Genomic DNA, 15,514 nt, shown 5'->3' with positions numbered 1-15,514 from the left:
GGTAATATGAGGAGTAGCCCAATTTACTTATAAGGTCATTTAACGTTCCTCATTTTCTTGATGTGAAATTAATACTCTTAACATGCTCATTCACGTACAATAAATTTTCAAACCTAATACGCAAACAACATATATTGATCAGTGAAGTAAAGCATGTGTGGCTGTAAGCTTCACACATGAGACAATTTACTAATACCGTAAAAAAATATTAAAATTCCACTATAAAACCAATTATTCCTCTTAGCAGTTGTTTTACAAGTGTATACAAGCAACATGGGAAACAGGAAAAGCTTTTACTTGCTTGGTTCAAGAATGTCCGCAGATTGTTGGCATTACCACTCGCTAATTATTATTTCCAATTCTTTTAATTTGTACGATATATATGTTTAATCATCTTATTAGTCCGATTCGTACATAGTTTGGTTGATGTCTGCAAGGACCAAGGTGCTTCGCGGTATTCGATAAGCGACCTTAGAATTGGGAGTTGAAGTTCTTAAAATTGAAACTCTTTATAGATTTTCTGTCATCTCATATTTTTAACATAATAAAATAATGTTGATGCTAAATTGTAATGTAACAGAAAATTCATAGAAAATCATACTTTAAGAAAACCTCGTTAACATATCTCTTTAAATCTTTCTTCTTAAAGCTCTTCATCATGCATTGAACTATTTACTTTTTAATCGTTTTTTTTTTTTTTTTAGATTATCTCTATAAAAAGTTAATCATCAAGTAAATGAATCAACATTTTTTAGTTACAACACTAAAATTATTACAATGGTAATTAAGGATGACTCGAATAAATAGATAATTATGATTATCAAGTAACATTGTAAGATTGCAACACTAAACGAGAAGTTGGAGGGAAAGGTGTAGATGAGATAGTTGTTTACATTCTCCTTCAAGATTTACGTTCAATCTCTATGTTAGACTCTCATCATTTGATATAAGAATGCACCTTACATTTAAGAGTATTTTTGCACATAACAGGTAGAGAAGTTTCATTGTGTATGTCTGCCACATACACAATATGTCTTCAGCTAATATCGAATTACTATGAGCATTAATTTAATTCAAAATCAAATAATATGTGAAGGAATTAAAAAAAGATTTCATTTTTTACTGAAGTTTCATAGTTTATCATTCGATGAGAGATAATATCACATGCCATAAGTTGTTCAAATTAATCAATATCGCTCATTTGTTCATATTTAATTGTCTTTTTGGATTACTTTTTAAATGATTAAAACACATTTTTGTTATCAAAAGCATTTCTAAACACGTTTGATAACAAAATTTAAAAGTATTATCAAACACAAGTTTAGGGTTTAGAAACGTCTTCTTAAAACACATTTTAAACCTTAAACTCGTGCTTTCAGGTCCTAGAAGTACTTTCTAAAGAACCACGAGTTTTGGGTTTAAAGTGTGTTTTAAAAAGACGCTTAAATTTTTAGTAAAAGTTTAATGTATTTTTAAAAGCAATTGTAAGAAAATCGCTTTGGACATAAATATTTCTCACAAAAAACAATCTCAAACGAGCTCTCAGATCTCAAATGTGATCAAAATAACATTTTTCTCCACCCATAAATCCCTATTTTTAATCCCAACAACAACAATACAAGCTCAAACTTCGAATTGCTTCCACGAAGATCCACCCAACTTCCATCCTCTCTTTCGAGACATAAACAAATTAAGATGAACTCGAACAAAAATTTGTGTAAATCTAGTACTAGCTACTAGTATATATTACTTAAGAGTAGCACACGTGCGCCGTAGTTTCCACTATCCGGTCATGGGGTCCAAACATGAGATGAGACTACCAATGCGGTCCCGACCTTAATATCCCCAAACATCGATACTTTGCATGCTCTTGTCTCCCTCTCTCACATTAAGGTACGTGCAAACATTTCGATACGGTCTTATTTATTTATTATCTCTCCTCCTCGTTGTGGTCCATCTGCATTATTTACTCCTCAATCTTTGAGTTTGGTAAGAACTGCACCATATGTATAATTTGCACCACTACATCGTATATATTGTCCCACTAATGTCAGTGTGGTAATTAGGGTTATATGGTTACTTTGTTATTACATATCAAAAGCTATATTATATGCCAGAAAGGCGGATAATACATTGTCATTGAACTTAATGATACTTGATGTCTTAAGTTCGATTCACAAAGAAGCAAACATGATATATCATTGTAGGTGGATTAAGGACATGTTGGAGAAGTATTTTTGCCAATATCCTATCGTTTTGACTTAAAAAACAATGATAAACAAGGTAAAATGCATTATTATTTTGAAGAATTGTTGAGATAATGGGTCGGTTTTGTGTGTTCATACAGAGGTAATGTTTTTATACACAACTTATTAGCTAACTAGTCATATATAGGCTTATTTTTAGTTACGCTATATGAAACTCGATTTCGATCCCACTTTGGCTCCTAAAACTCTAAAGTTGCGACTTTACTCTCTGAAACTCAATATTCGCTCCACTATGCCTTATTTCTGTTATTCCGTTAAATAACCATTATGTTGATGCTTATTTGTATTTACACTCTTTGAAACTTTATTTTGTTCCCACTTTGCCCCTTAAAACTCAAAAGTCACTACTTTACTCCTTGAAATTCAAAATTCACTTCACATTGCCTTGTTTCTGTTATTTTCGACTTTGATGATGCCACGCCTTCATCTTTTCCTATTTCTCTGTCTTTCCTCATCTTCCTCTTTCCATAAACGAAATCCAAATTCCTCATTTTGCCTTGGCTCATAAAAATAGCAAAATCAATGGAACTGATGATAAGGTGGCTAGAGATAAAGAGAGAAGAGATGAATGTATGAACAACGTTTAGAGAAGGGGACGGAGGGTTATTTAACAGAATACACATACACAAGCAAAAGTGAAGTGAATATTAGGTTTCAATGAGTGAAGTGACGACTTTTGAGTTTCAGGAAGCAAAGTGGAATCGAAATCGAGTTCTAAGAAGCGTAGCTAAAAAAATTTATTCTAAAAAAGTATGTTTTAATCCACATCAGCATATTTGACGATTTTTTACGAAAATAACATAAACATGACAAAATGAATTTCAAAGAGCAAAATGAGATCAAAATCAAATTCTTGAGCATAGCTAAAAATAAACCATATATATTGTTGTGATCCCCATTTGCTTCACATGATTCATGGGCCACTACTCTCTCTCTTGCACTATACTTTGTAATGGAGCCCTTTTGATGGCACACAGAAGTGAAAGAGATGTTTCCTCATTTGTTTTAATCTCCATCGACCCTATTTTAAGGAGTTGAGTCACGCACAATTGTGAAAAAGTTGAAAGCAGGCAAACAAACAAGAGACACATAATTAAGGAGACATTCCCTATGCACCTATGCTGCTGCCTTGCCATACTATAACCTTTGTACCATCTTTTGTTTCTTATTCCTGTGCCTTCGACATAAAGTGCGCCCCACCAACGTATAAAGCTGTCAAAACAAAGATAGGTCACCACTACTCATCACTTCATTATGGACGAGGCCAAATCTAATAACAATGGCATGTGAATTATACAATGCATCAATAGTTAAGATTTGTTTGCGCGTTAGTTACCACTCACCAGCTCATTTTGGATAAAAGCCAAGTGTAATAGTGTTCTAGATAAATGTTACGGACAGTTGCTTGCTTGAGTTGGAAAACTTTTGGCCGATTGAGTCGTTCGCATTCTGGTCACATGTGATCATACAGACAAATGTAACAACTTCTTAGAGAGATGATATAGACAATCACATGTGCGAGTTTCCGACTTCTAACAGTTGATTCCATAATGCGATTTTTAATTATTGATACAGATATGTCTCATAATGCATCAACGGCCACACAAATAATCATGTATAGGCTTTATTTGATTGGCCCAAGTGTGAGCTACTCCTAAGTGGTAAACTAGGAATATTGGGTGAGACAAAAAGGTTCTTTAGACCATCAAGTTTTGCTTCCCCTTACCTTGGTACAAGGAATATTGCCTGCTCCTCTTGTTTTGTTCATGCCTTTGGTTTGCCACCAGACCAGCTCACCCACAAGACACATACATAAAGCATAACTGCATATAATCGCATTGCGGACCATGTCGTGTCCTTCTACTGTGGCGAATCGTTTTGCAACTGCCACACACACACACACACACATATATATATATATATATATTATACGCACATGTATATACACGTACATTCGTTGGGACAAGTGTTCCTTTCTTATGTCTTTTTTTATTGGGTACGATATGATTCGTTTGGAAGTACTTTTAAAATAATTGAAAGCGTGTTGGTGAAAATGTTTTTGAAAGAAACTCCTAAGCAAAAACACGAGAATATTGGAAAGACACTTAGGGGGTGTTTGTTTCCCCTCACTAAAGTTCACTGGACTGGACTAGACTAAAGATTAGTCTAGTCCTGTGTTTGTTTCCTTCTGGACTAGCTTTAATGGGATTAGCTAGGACTCGTTTTCACTAACAACCTCACAAGTTGTTCTTAGCGTGTCCCCTCGAAAACCATCGGACTAGCTAAGAACTTCTTCGTCCTGCTCGAATCACCTCCCCGACGTCGATTTCGATAGCACAAGCTTCGAGCACGACTTCATCTCCAATGATGAACTCGTTGACTTCTTCATCTCCGACGATGACCTCGTCAACTGGGTCATCTCTGCCATCTTCTTCTCCTTCGCTATTGCCATGGTTGTGGCTTTGAAGCTATTGATTTTGGATTTGCCTTCAGCTTGCCTCCTCATCGACTGGGTCATCTCCACCATGAATGCTTCGCAATCTCAATAAATCGATTTTTGTTCTGGGTTTTTGGGTTTTTTTTTTCTTTTGGTTTCTGGGGTTTATTTTTTATTTTTTTCCTGGGATTTGCAGGTTTAATTGGTTACTGGAAGGCTTGCCTTTCTTTTTGGAATCTCTAAAGGCTTGGCGAATGGTTAACCAACAAATTATCTTAATTAAACAAGAAAAGTAAGAGATTCATGCATAATTTGATAGAGAGAAAATGATGGAGAAGAGAAACAAGGAAGGGTAAAGGAACGAAAGGGAAAGAAAATGTGCTTGGGTCCATTCATTTCCAGACTTCACTGCCTTTTAATTATTAATTTTTGTTTAATTTTTAAGCCAAAAGTGAATTAAAAATGGCAAAAAAAAAATAGTCTGTGACTTAGTCCGACACTGCACCAAACACTTAACTAAGCTAGTTCAGCTTAGTCTAGTCTAAGCCAGTCCAGCTTAGTCCCTGAAGCTAGTCTAGTTCGAGACAGTATGGTGTAACAAACACACTCTTAAAGCGCTTCCCAAACACAAAAATGCAAGTGAACCCCAACCCAGATTTATAGCCCCTGAGAGAGCGCGAGAATTTGTTGGCAGAGCACATGTAACTTGCAAATTTGAAAGATCTTTATCAGGATAAGATGGTGTTACTTGGGTAGCGGTATTCAAAATATTCAGAAGCCCAATTCAGGATTTTGGGCCATAGGCTTAGGTTTGTATTTATCCTCTGCTAAACAGTTTTGGGAGGGATCAGCCCGGAGTCCGATCTCAAGCCAGGCCCATACCAACTAAACTCTTGTGTCTAATAAGCCCTTGGAGTTGTCCCGACTGCTGTAATGGGTTAAAATTAAGATACATTCAGAGTTCAATTCGCTCCAATTTACCAAAATAAGCTCGTATGTTTAAAATGACACTAGTTTGGACGTCGAACATTTCTCTATAATTTCTCAATTTCGATACAAAAGGTTGGATGAAAGTACAATGGAGATACAAATGCCTTACGGTTAAAGTGAATTCAGCGGACTCAACTCTCTCTCGACTTGGACGGTCCAGTTTTGAGGTTAGAGAAGTAGGATCTGTACCTCTGTGCTAATCCAAACAAGCCTAGAGTGCCTCCAGTGTGAATCATCACCACCGTTGCACCTCCTTCTGCTTCCTGTTCACGAAGGATCGTTGCCATCTCCCACGCAGCAAGTGTATACACTGGATCCACCAAAATACCGGTTTGTTTTGCAATGTGTTGGCATGCCTCTACTTCCCCTTCTAAAACATTGCCAAACCTGACAGATATAGGGCAGGGTTTAACTTATATTACAGAAAACAGATGAATATATAAATGAAATATTGTAGAAGCTGTGGAGAGGATGACAGGCTACTTACTTTCTTGGATGGCGACGTTCTACCCAGTGCACGATTCCTCTATCCATTTCATCGAAGCAGCTGTCAATTTGGGAACCAAAATGCCTCTTGAAATCGGAAATCAAGCGCTTCTCCTGATGTCTATACCCGTCAACTGTACCAGCCAGCATCACTGCGGTTACCTCCCATGGAAGCCTGACACGACGAAAAAGAAATAGTTTAAATGCGGCAATTGACAAAAGTCTGCTTGCACAAGAAGCTACGTTATTTTGATGACATTTTTAACATGTTTGAGAAATAATACGTATGAGGACATACCCCAAACATATGGCTCCAAGTGCTAAACCAACAGCAGTTGTCCCAGTTCCAGAATCTACAACAAACTTCAAGGGCCTCTCTTTCCCAAGTAAGTGATTCTGGGATAAGTACTGCACTAGGCGAATCAGACCTGAGAAAACAAATTAGGAGAAAGCAAGACCGAGCCGTCAAAGATGTGTGAAATTGCAGACATGAAACAAGGAGCAGGAATGTTGGGGGATTGGATTCAAAAAATCAGATGTGCTTACTGACATCCAATAACTATATAACACCCCCTCCCCAATTAAAAGAATGCGGATATGTATACATGGAACCAAAAAGAGGTTTATTTTTTCCTAAAAGTTACGTTACCTAGTAATGCTACAACATCTCCTGCACCTTCGTTAACGATTGCAATTTTACAAGGACGGTCACTCTTCCAAGCATCCTTTTGCAAAAAATTCTGAGAACCATCATCTTCTCTCAAAGAAGCCTCCAAAATATCATCGAACCATACGACACTACTACTACTGCCTGCCAAATCATCAGCATGGCTCTTTAGCATCTTTTCCCTGTTGGCATACAGAGATCTCGGAACATACATGACACTTCCATACATTGTTGAAATCAAGTTATAGCCGGTCAGTATTTCTGGCTGCTCCCCTCGTAGAAGCAAGTGTGGTTTAAGTCCTCTCTCTGAACATGAAACAGCTGCAGAACACAAAAATCGCCATATATGAGCAAGGATGCACATAGCTCTTTACACCAAAATTGCAGCTATATCCCATAGCAATTGCAGCTAGAAACTACCCACCAACAGCTGCTGTATGTGCGCTTTGACAGCCTCCGCATGTGACCTACACAATAAAAAAAAAACGCAGCTGAATGCCATTTGGTCTCGAAAGGAATTCAAATTCAACAAATCACAATCCTGAAAGTTGAACACAATATGCATGATGCAATGTAATCATCCCTCACAATCTTAGAAGGATCAGAATCTCACCACATGAGTCACGGAATGATCTTCCACGAGGGGAATCAGCGCGTCCAACTTTCGCGCTTTATTACCATTTATCAACGGATGCAACAAATCATCCCTCACAACAAAAAAAGAAGGTTCTTGATCATTCTTGCTCATCATAAAAGATGGGTTGGTATTGTTGGAGAAGGAAACATCAGACAAGGCTTTGCCTGGCTCTGCTACTTTGTTGCTAGAAAACACTATTTGGTGAATTTTGGCATCAGGGGCAGGCAATGCCCATCTTCTATCAAGCAATTTTGACACAAAATCTCCACCGCTCAAGTTCAAATTGGAAACACACTGCCAAATTGGGGCAAAAATAAAACACTCATCAATCTGCAACACGTACGACATTATAACAATTTAATTAAAATCCGAAGTCATGAGCATGCTGGACCGATTAAATTAAACAAAGGGTTATCGTTTTAATCCAACTTTAATCCAGAACTAATATGCAAAATCCAAAATTTAGTCCAACCCATTACTTGCAACAGAAAGCTTAGCCTGGCTTCAATGGTGAGAGGTAGAGAGAGAACCTGAATCCGACGGCCTTTCGAAACGACGCCGGAGTGAAAGCCGCGGTTAATTGCTGCCGAAATCGCGCTCTTACTGGTAAAGCATTCAACTTTCATCCTCATCACACCAGCAGATAATTGGAAGGGGATGATGAACTGGAGTCGGAAACCAGAAAACGTCACAAGATATGGCGCGTTTTATTATTAACCGTACGATGACAAGCCGTAAAGATCGAACGGTGGGAAATGGGCTTAGGGTCCCACCCGGTTTAAGGTTTTATCAATTTTACCGTCTCATCCAACACTAAAACCCCCCAAAAATGAATCCTCGCCGCGCCAGTATCGGAGCGCCGCCGGCGGCGCTCTCGACGTCGGGTCAACGCTCCAAGAAGATGAGCTTGCCCGCGCTTCAGTCGAAGATGAAGTGCGACCCGGAAGAAGGCATGGAAATGAGGCCCGTCGTCAAATTTTCCGTAGACTATTCAGTTTCAAGTAAATTGTTCGAATGCTTGTGCAGTATGAACTTTGAACACACGATACATGTAATGGTAAACGCTCTTAACCATATGACACCCGATCTGATAGGCAATGTCTATTTCTAATGAGTCTCAAAAACATTTATTTACATTAGATCCCACCGTTGCATTTCACCCACCTTTGACGAAAACCAAATTCGCCACGTGACAAGCGTTTATTCGACGAACAGTTCACTTTTTAAACACGTAACATCACAGTATATTGTTTTTAACCAAATCCCGGTAAGAATTTTACTATGAAACAAAGATTGCTCCAATGTGGAACATTAACGCTGACCAGGAGGAGCTCCACGGGCGATGTCATGTCCCAAATGAAGGCGTAGAGAAGACAGAAACCATTAGCAAACTATCATTACGGCACCAAGGGTTTTTTCCATGACACAGCCTACATTAAACTCGGATTTAGGGTGGAAGAAGCGAAAGATAACCATAATCTAATACAACAAAGGTCGGGCCAAGAGATGCCTTACTCTTCACCAGAACACGAAGGCAAATCGCTACTCTGGCCAAAAATATCAGGAATTCCATCCCAGTTGTTCTCCCTAGTTTCCCAATACCCTCCCACATAACTATAACAACCCTCCTCGTCTTTCCGAAACCATCTTGGCTGCCACCCTCTCTCTTGCAACTTCCTTGCCTGCACAAAATTATCAACAGTTGCTAAATACAATTTCAGAATAGAATATAAGTTTACAAATAAATTACACTGCATACAGGAGCCCATCAATGCCCCGAAAACACCAGGGAAATGGCTTTAGCTACAAATTCAGTTTAGAGCTGAGTCCTGAATCTCAAACTCTCAAGATCATTGGCCAGATATGAGATTGAAGTCATTTTCATTTCAATTAAATTCAAGCGGACATTAGGCTCGCAATTAGAAGCAAGAATGCATGAAAAGAGGAAGATGAATGGATGAATAACGGATCAAAAGGAGAAAGAGGATGTACTGTACCTGTCTTTGAAGCTGTTCAAGTCTTAGCTTCTCTGCATTTGCCAATTCATATTCACCATTCTCCAAATGTCTTTGATCTGGCCTTAGCCTTGAGTCCGTCGGCGGTAACTTCTCCAATAAGCCAGGTGTCAGTTCATTAAGGGATATTGCAAAAGGGGAGAAATTGTATCTTGTCTTGGTAACATAGTCATCTCTTTCCCAGAGAAGAACAGCCTCTGTCATTGGATCATAACCCTTTGGTTTTGTAGTTGGATCTCCCAGCACATAGTACATTGCCTCGTCCCACTTACCCACCAACATTGCTACATTCTCTCCAGTTCTATTGTCTTGAACAAATCCATGAACCTGAAATTTCATGAATTTATGTAAAGCCCAGCAATGTCTAAAAACTAAGTGTAACATAAACATGAAAATCGGGCCGCAATTGAAAGCTATTGTTCTGGGGAGAATTTAGACTTTAGCCAACCTGATGTGGACTTCGGTCTATGATAGACTGCTCCTTGAACTTTAGCTTGCAGGAATAATTGCCACTGCCCCTGATGCGCATGGTGCCATAGTGGTCACAATAAATTTTTCCTAGTATGATATTGTATATAGAGGTAGTGACCTTGCTCCACTGAAATGTCTCCCCATCCTCAAACTGCAAGGAAAGGGTACCCACAGGATCAAGCTGAATAGAACGCCCCCAAAACTTGCCCTTGAGATTGGAGTCCGCCCAGAATTTCCAACCTCTTCCTTCACAATGACAAGCAACAACCATTGGGTGGTGACTCACCTGAGTGCAAGCTTGCCCTTGTTAGCCAACAATCAATGGTTCATAAACATTTGACAATTATCTGTGATGCTTCAAATTCAATGAGTCCTAACAACACAAAGCAACAAAGAGGCTACTTTTATCTTTTACCACTCTTCATACTTAATGGACACAAATCCATTTAAAAGGGTGCTACTAGACATCAACGCTAAAAAATTTGTCAACGTGCATTACCTTTTCAGAGAAAAAACGAAGTCCTTTATCTGGATAGTCAGCCTCATAGGTCTCCCCGAGGAGAGGATTAAAGGGTTTGCACTGCCGACCTTCTGTTGATGCATAGCCAGATACAGCAAAAGCTGCAACGTTTAGAATTCTCATTAAATCATTCCCCTGCACCACATGAAGTCCAAATTAATTTAAGAACTCAAACAACATGGTCGGGAAGAGTAAGCCTTGAGCTAAGGCTAAGATTTGAAGACTATGAACAACACTCCCTTGCTCCAAATTAATTCATGTTCCAAAGTGCAGACAATTAGGTGATGCATAGAATGGGACAGCAGAGGACCTTACCTGCTTTCCCCATTCCGATGCTCGATCAACCAACTTTGAATATTCCAGATCTTCAAAGCACTTTTGCAACGATGAGAGTGGTTCATTAAAATAAACGGGAAGGCAAACTCCAGACAAGTCCTTCCCAATATTATCCTTGATAATTGACCACAAGCCAATATGCTTCTCTTTCTCCTTGGGTTCTGGCAAATCATCCCTCCTTTTCACGTATGGATATTTAATTGTCTTGATCTCCTCAAGTCCACGCAATCGATCAGAAAAGAAAGAATCTCTTTCAAATATACAACCATTTCCCAAACCTTCCCTGCTCCGGTAGGAAGCACTTCTTAGAGCATCTGAAGACAAAATAATTCATATCAAATTATGTTTCTTTAACTAATCAGAAAGAAAGAATCTCTATTGTATACACACCATTTCCCAAGCCTTCTCTATTCCGATAGGAAGCACTTCTTAGAGCTTCTGAAGACAAAATGTCATATGTATCAAAATATGTTCCTTCATCTTCATCTGTTTCAACATCTGCCCCATCTTGACTTTCGTTATCTGCATCAGAATCACTTGCACTGCCCTCAGATAAGACGGAGTAGAAATCTGTGGCATGAGCAAAACCATAATACAGTCAAAACTAACGGTCAAAATTAAATATTCATTGATAATAAATCAGAAACTGAGTATGTGGCTTGAAACATTTTTAGCACTACCGAAGCTTAAATCATCATTAGACATCTCATATTTGAAAACATTTGAGCTCAACAAAATACTAGGATAATGGAAAGATAACCGACCACTAAATCTCCTATCCCCCTGTCCGTATGACTCACGCTCCTTTGTTTCATCCACTACTGTAGTTTCCAGCTCGATTTTTTCTGTCTGCAAAAGGAAATTTAGATAGGGATTTACTTTCCGACTTGCAAGCTTTCCACCACCCTTATTGCAGCACATGTATAAAGCAGAAACTTAGTGATTAAATGCATGGAAATACCTCTAATTGCCTCAATGACTCCAACAGCATCACATGTTTACTCTGAAGACCCTTCAACTGATTTTGAAGCTCTGACACTTCTAAGAGCATAATTGACTCGCATTCTTTGATCACCGGCTCACCAATTCCCTCCTGTGTTAATCTTAGCCTTAGCTTCTCTGTCGAAACAACTATATCTTCCGAAGGTACCAAATCATTGCTCGTAAACACTCTAGGGAAAAGATCTTTAGCACCCAGCAGTGCGTCAATCCATGTAGCTCGGTCCTCTCTGGTCACACACCGCAAGTGAAGAGTTTTAGTTCCTGTGAATATGGAAAGCCGTTTATCATCTGATTTGCTGGCACGAATTGAAGAGACCTGTAAACCAGACCACTTCGAATTCAGTAACCAAAAACCAAAAACTCAAAAGTACAGACCATGCGCTTTCGAGCACGCATTTTTATGCATCATCAAACAAAACACAAACATTCGTCCCAACGTATTCGAGTTTTTGTTGGTCCTTCAAGATTGATGAATACTTTTGGTGGGTATCAATCAATGTTTTTTTTTAAATTCCGTGAAAAGTGTAGGAATAACATTTTCTGTAGCTTTCGACTCCCACCACTCACATTACAAATATACAAACTCAGCAAAAGGACCCAGATAATCCCAAAAAATAAACTCAATGCATACATACTTCTGATTTGCTAAATATAGCATCAGCTAAAAATAGCATTGCTTACTATATCCCAAACAATGGCTTCACATTTCTGTGATAAGCAAAAGCTCATACCTTCAAATGCACTTCTCCGAAAGGCTTCCACGGCCTCGCCGGACCTCCGAGCCGATTACTGCCCCAATTCGCCTTCTTCATGTACCTCAGCGAGTTCTCTCCGATCACCCTCAATCCCTTCTCTCTCACCTGGCTCACCAAAATCTTGTCCGGTCCATGAACCTTGTAGTACGAAAACACGCCGTCTTCGAGCATAAACCACCGCGACCGCCACCCCTTCCCGTAGTTCACCCACTTGTACAAAATCCCAGCCAAGCTGCCGCTCACGCCGCCGCCAAACACCTTCGAATCCCGAGCTTCGCTGATCGTATCCTCAACCTCGTGGCCCGCCGCGGCGGAAGCCCTGTCCGATTCGGTCCCGGCCGACGAGACCTGAGCCGAGTAGCTCGGCTTCGAGCCGTAGCTGACGTTCCGGATCGGAGCCTCCGAGCCTACCTGGCACTGACCCGACTGCTTCGCCGCCACCGGGGTGCCCCGGTCCCGATCGATCGAAACCGGCGCAATGCAGCACAGCGGGTTCATCTTCAACCCAATCAGACAAAAAACGAATCCGATCCTTGCAATCCTTATCCCATGCACATGCAGCGCCGATCACACAGCTCCGATTTGTAGAAATGCAGGACCCGATCCGAAGCGAAAACGAACCGTTTCGGAAATGACATAAAAATTCTCGGAGCTTCTGGTTCTAGAGAGAGAAAGTAGAGAGAGAGAGAGTTATGAAGAGCTCTACTCACACAGGTCCATTAAGACACTTCTGCTGCTGCTGCTGCTCAGTGATTACATATTTAAATAACTTAAATTAATTTAATTAACAGCTAAAAAATGGCGTGATTAAAATAATTAATGGCGCAATTAATGTAAATGCATGGGGTTTGGTTTATGGGTTTTTGGGTTGGGGAGGCATAATTGTGGGTGGAGGCAGAGAGGGGACAGCTAACGTGCGCGTTAGTGCGCAGGTGCTAGTGATTGCTGTTGTCCGGTGGGAATTATGAATCTCCCTTGTGAAATTATGGCACTACCCTTGTATGTTTGGCGGGTGTGCAGTCAGTGGATGGGGATGTTTTGGATAATTGGGAGGTTTTTGAAAGCGACGAGTGAACGGACGGACCGGGGTGTCCGTGGAGGGAACGGGGGAGTGGTCGGGTGGGCTGGAGAGCATCGTGGACGGTGGAGCTTCGGGGCAGTTGGCCAATCGATGTGCTTACCGCGAGTGGCTGTTGTTGACTTGCGATCAATATGTTCAAATTTGGGCTAACTGGATTGGCTGCCCGGTTGTGACAGAAAATTTTCAATGTGAACGAAACATAGAACGATACAAATTACATAATCGGAGAGAAATTTTTTTTTTTCTTCAATTGTATAATAACATGTATGTCATGACATACGTCTTTAGAGATGCCAAACTAATGAGTGAATTGTAGCTTCTTCAACTTTAATTGAATTAGAGCAATAATTTCTTAAATAAAAATCTATTACCGTTGATCTCTTAATTCATCAGAACCCGCAGTTCGTGAAACTCCGTTAAAATTTTCTTCAAAATACCACTCATTTTAACTTTTTGAAAAGCATAGAAAATGCGTTCCATAATTCCATATTATTTGATTGATCAGTGGATCCACTAACTAACTAATTGACAAAATTAAGGTAATGATTCGATTTGCAGCACGATTAGACCTCAAAGACGACGACAATACAGTTTGTTATTAGGAAAGGGGACAACTTGCGGCCACGTGGTTGGATGGTTGGGCCTTTGAGGCCCTCGTTCGAGGGTTTCAGGTTGGGCTATGGCTAGTGGGACCAAGGCCTGTACGAATTGCTGTAAGTTGGCCCAGCCAATTCTAGCTTTGTCTTTGCTTTTTCAGCTTTATTTGTAAAATTACCTTCCTTGGAGGGACAAAATTAACTGCACCAGTCACCGCCCCTTTGGCACTAGTCTTAATGATATAATAGGCGCCCCTACCTAAGAAGAAAACCACTATACATAAGAAACTTTTCCGATATCATGTTGTATTCACTGTAACGTGAAATATATTATAGTTTTAGATTTTGTGAAGTACTATATGTGCTTTTTCATTTTTACTTTCGAATTTAGAATATCGTCTTCTAATAGTGGGAACAAATTTACGATTGAATTAATAGCTAGATGATAAGTTTGTATAAATAATGATTAATACTTGTTGTGAGAAAAAAAAAAAATCATCTTCTGTTGTTGGTTTCTGTTTTGACCATGTGGTTGGCGGCCACCTTTCGTAACAATTTTTCTTGATCCCTTCCTTCTTTCCTTTTATTTTACTTTGGTCGTTGGTGCCGAATCGTCATCATAAAACGCTAGAGTCGCTAGGATTCTAGTTTGTTAGCACACATACACATCCAACACAAGGTATTGGCTCTAGTTGACAGCTTCGATATGGATTTGGAGATGCACAAAGTGTGGAAGTTGTCGAATTGCATAGGTTTAGCCAGTACGGTGCTATGACTCACATCGGAATGCGGAGAGGATGTGGGGCGGCGATGCCATTTGGTTCTTTAGTTTTGATTCTGTTTTTTAATAATTTTCATAAACTTTATTGGTTCTTATTGTTTTCTTTAGGAAAGTTTTGTTCTTTTTAATTTTTGTGTCGGATCTCTTTCATATCTGTGTGAAGAGGTGGAGCTGCAGGAAGTTGAAAAGAAGACTCTCACCACTAGAGTAATCCATCATTTATAAGAAAAATATCAATTTTGTATGTACATTGCTCAAAACTAAACAATTCACATCAATAAAAATAAAAAAAATCACAATGATCCATACAAAATGTCTCGAAAAAATTTTAATTTGCAAAAATTTGTCACACATTACACTGATGCTATTTAGTGTTTGCATCTAGAAATTTCACGTGCACTCTAAGTTTTTTTTAATTAAAAAGAAGCACATAAAAATGCGAAATAAAAATTTTAGAATGTCAATACAACACC

General features: G+C 39.3%; 2 protein-coding genes across 2 annotated transcripts; both read right to left on the bottom strand.

Moving 5' to 3' along the window:
• Window positions 1-5,700: 5,700 nt before the first annotated feature.
• On the bottom strand, window positions 5,701-8,722 carry LOC137737369 (D-cysteine desulfhydrase 2, mitochondrial). Its single transcript, XM_068476822.1, has 7 exons — window positions 8,015-8,722; window positions 7,461-7,778; window positions 7,272-7,314; window positions 6,830-7,168; window positions 6,479-6,608; window positions 6,182-6,355; window positions 5,701-6,081 (listed from the first exon to the last, which is right to left on the bottom strand). Exons 1-7 carry the CDS (start codon window positions 8,114-8,116, stop codon window positions 5,826-5,828), a joined length of 1,362 nt encoding a protein of 453 aa, XP_068332923.1. The 5' UTR covers window positions 8,117-8,722; the 3' UTR covers window positions 5,701-5,825.
• A 135-nt stretch (window positions 8,723-8,857) lies between these two features.
• On the bottom strand, window positions 8,858-13,418 carry LOC137737368 (oxysterol-binding protein-related protein 1D-like). The gene is made up of 9 exons (XM_068476821.1): window positions 12,560-13,418; window positions 11,788-12,144; window positions 11,591-11,675; window positions 11,217-11,396; window positions 10,806-11,140; window positions 10,470-10,625; window positions 9,948-10,256; window positions 9,482-9,826; window positions 8,858-9,166 (listed from the first exon to the last, which is right to left on the bottom strand). The coding sequence occupies exons 1-9, from the start codon at window positions 13,079-13,081 to the stop codon at window positions 8,996-8,998; spliced, it is 2,460 nt and encodes an 819-aa protein (XP_068332922.1). The 5' UTR covers window positions 13,082-13,418; the 3' UTR covers window positions 8,858-8,995.
• Window positions 13,419-15,514: the final 2,096 nt, after the last annotated feature.

This window comes from Pyrus communis, chromosome 6 (genome assembly GCF_963583255.1).
Source record: "Pyrus communis chromosome 6, drPyrComm1.1, whole genome shotgun sequence".
In the NCBI taxonomy this organism is placed as follows: Eukaryota; Viridiplantae; Streptophyta; class Magnoliopsida; order Rosales; family Rosaceae; genus Pyrus; species Pyrus communis.
Note: the sequence above shows the minus strand (reverse complement) of the source record. Positions and strands in the feature narration are given on the sequence as shown.

What these genes read in the sequence shown, in the direction of transcription:
- LOC137737369 (XM_068476822.1), bottom strand. Translation starts at nt 8,116, where the DNA reads ATGAGGATGAAAGTTGAATGCTTTACCAGTAAGAGCGCGATTTCGGCA. An exon ending in CGCACATACAGCAGCTGTTG is followed by an intron (nt 7,169 to 7,271) that starts GTGGGTAGTTTC and finishes TGTGTTCTGCAG; the next exon opens with CTGTTTCATGTTCAGAGAGA. An exon ending in CTTGGAGCCATATGTTTGGG is followed by an intron (nt 6,356 to 6,478) that starts GTATGTCCTCAT and finishes TCGTCGTGTCAG; the next exon opens with GCTTCCATGGGAGGTAACCG.
- LOC137737368 (XM_068476821.1), bottom strand. Translation starts at nt 13,081, where the DNA reads ATGAACCCGCTGTGCTGCATTGCGCCGGTTTCGATCGATCGGGACCGG. An exon ending in AGTCATTGAGGCAATTAGAG is followed by an intron (nt 11,676 to 11,787) that starts GTATTTCCATGC and finishes TTCCTTTTGCAG; the next exon opens with ACAGAAAAAATCGAGCTGGA. An exon ending in TTGAACAGCTTCAAAGACAG is followed by an intron (nt 9,167 to 9,481) that starts GTACAGTACATC and finishes AATTTTGTGCAG; the next exon opens with GCAAGGAAGTTGCAAGAGAG.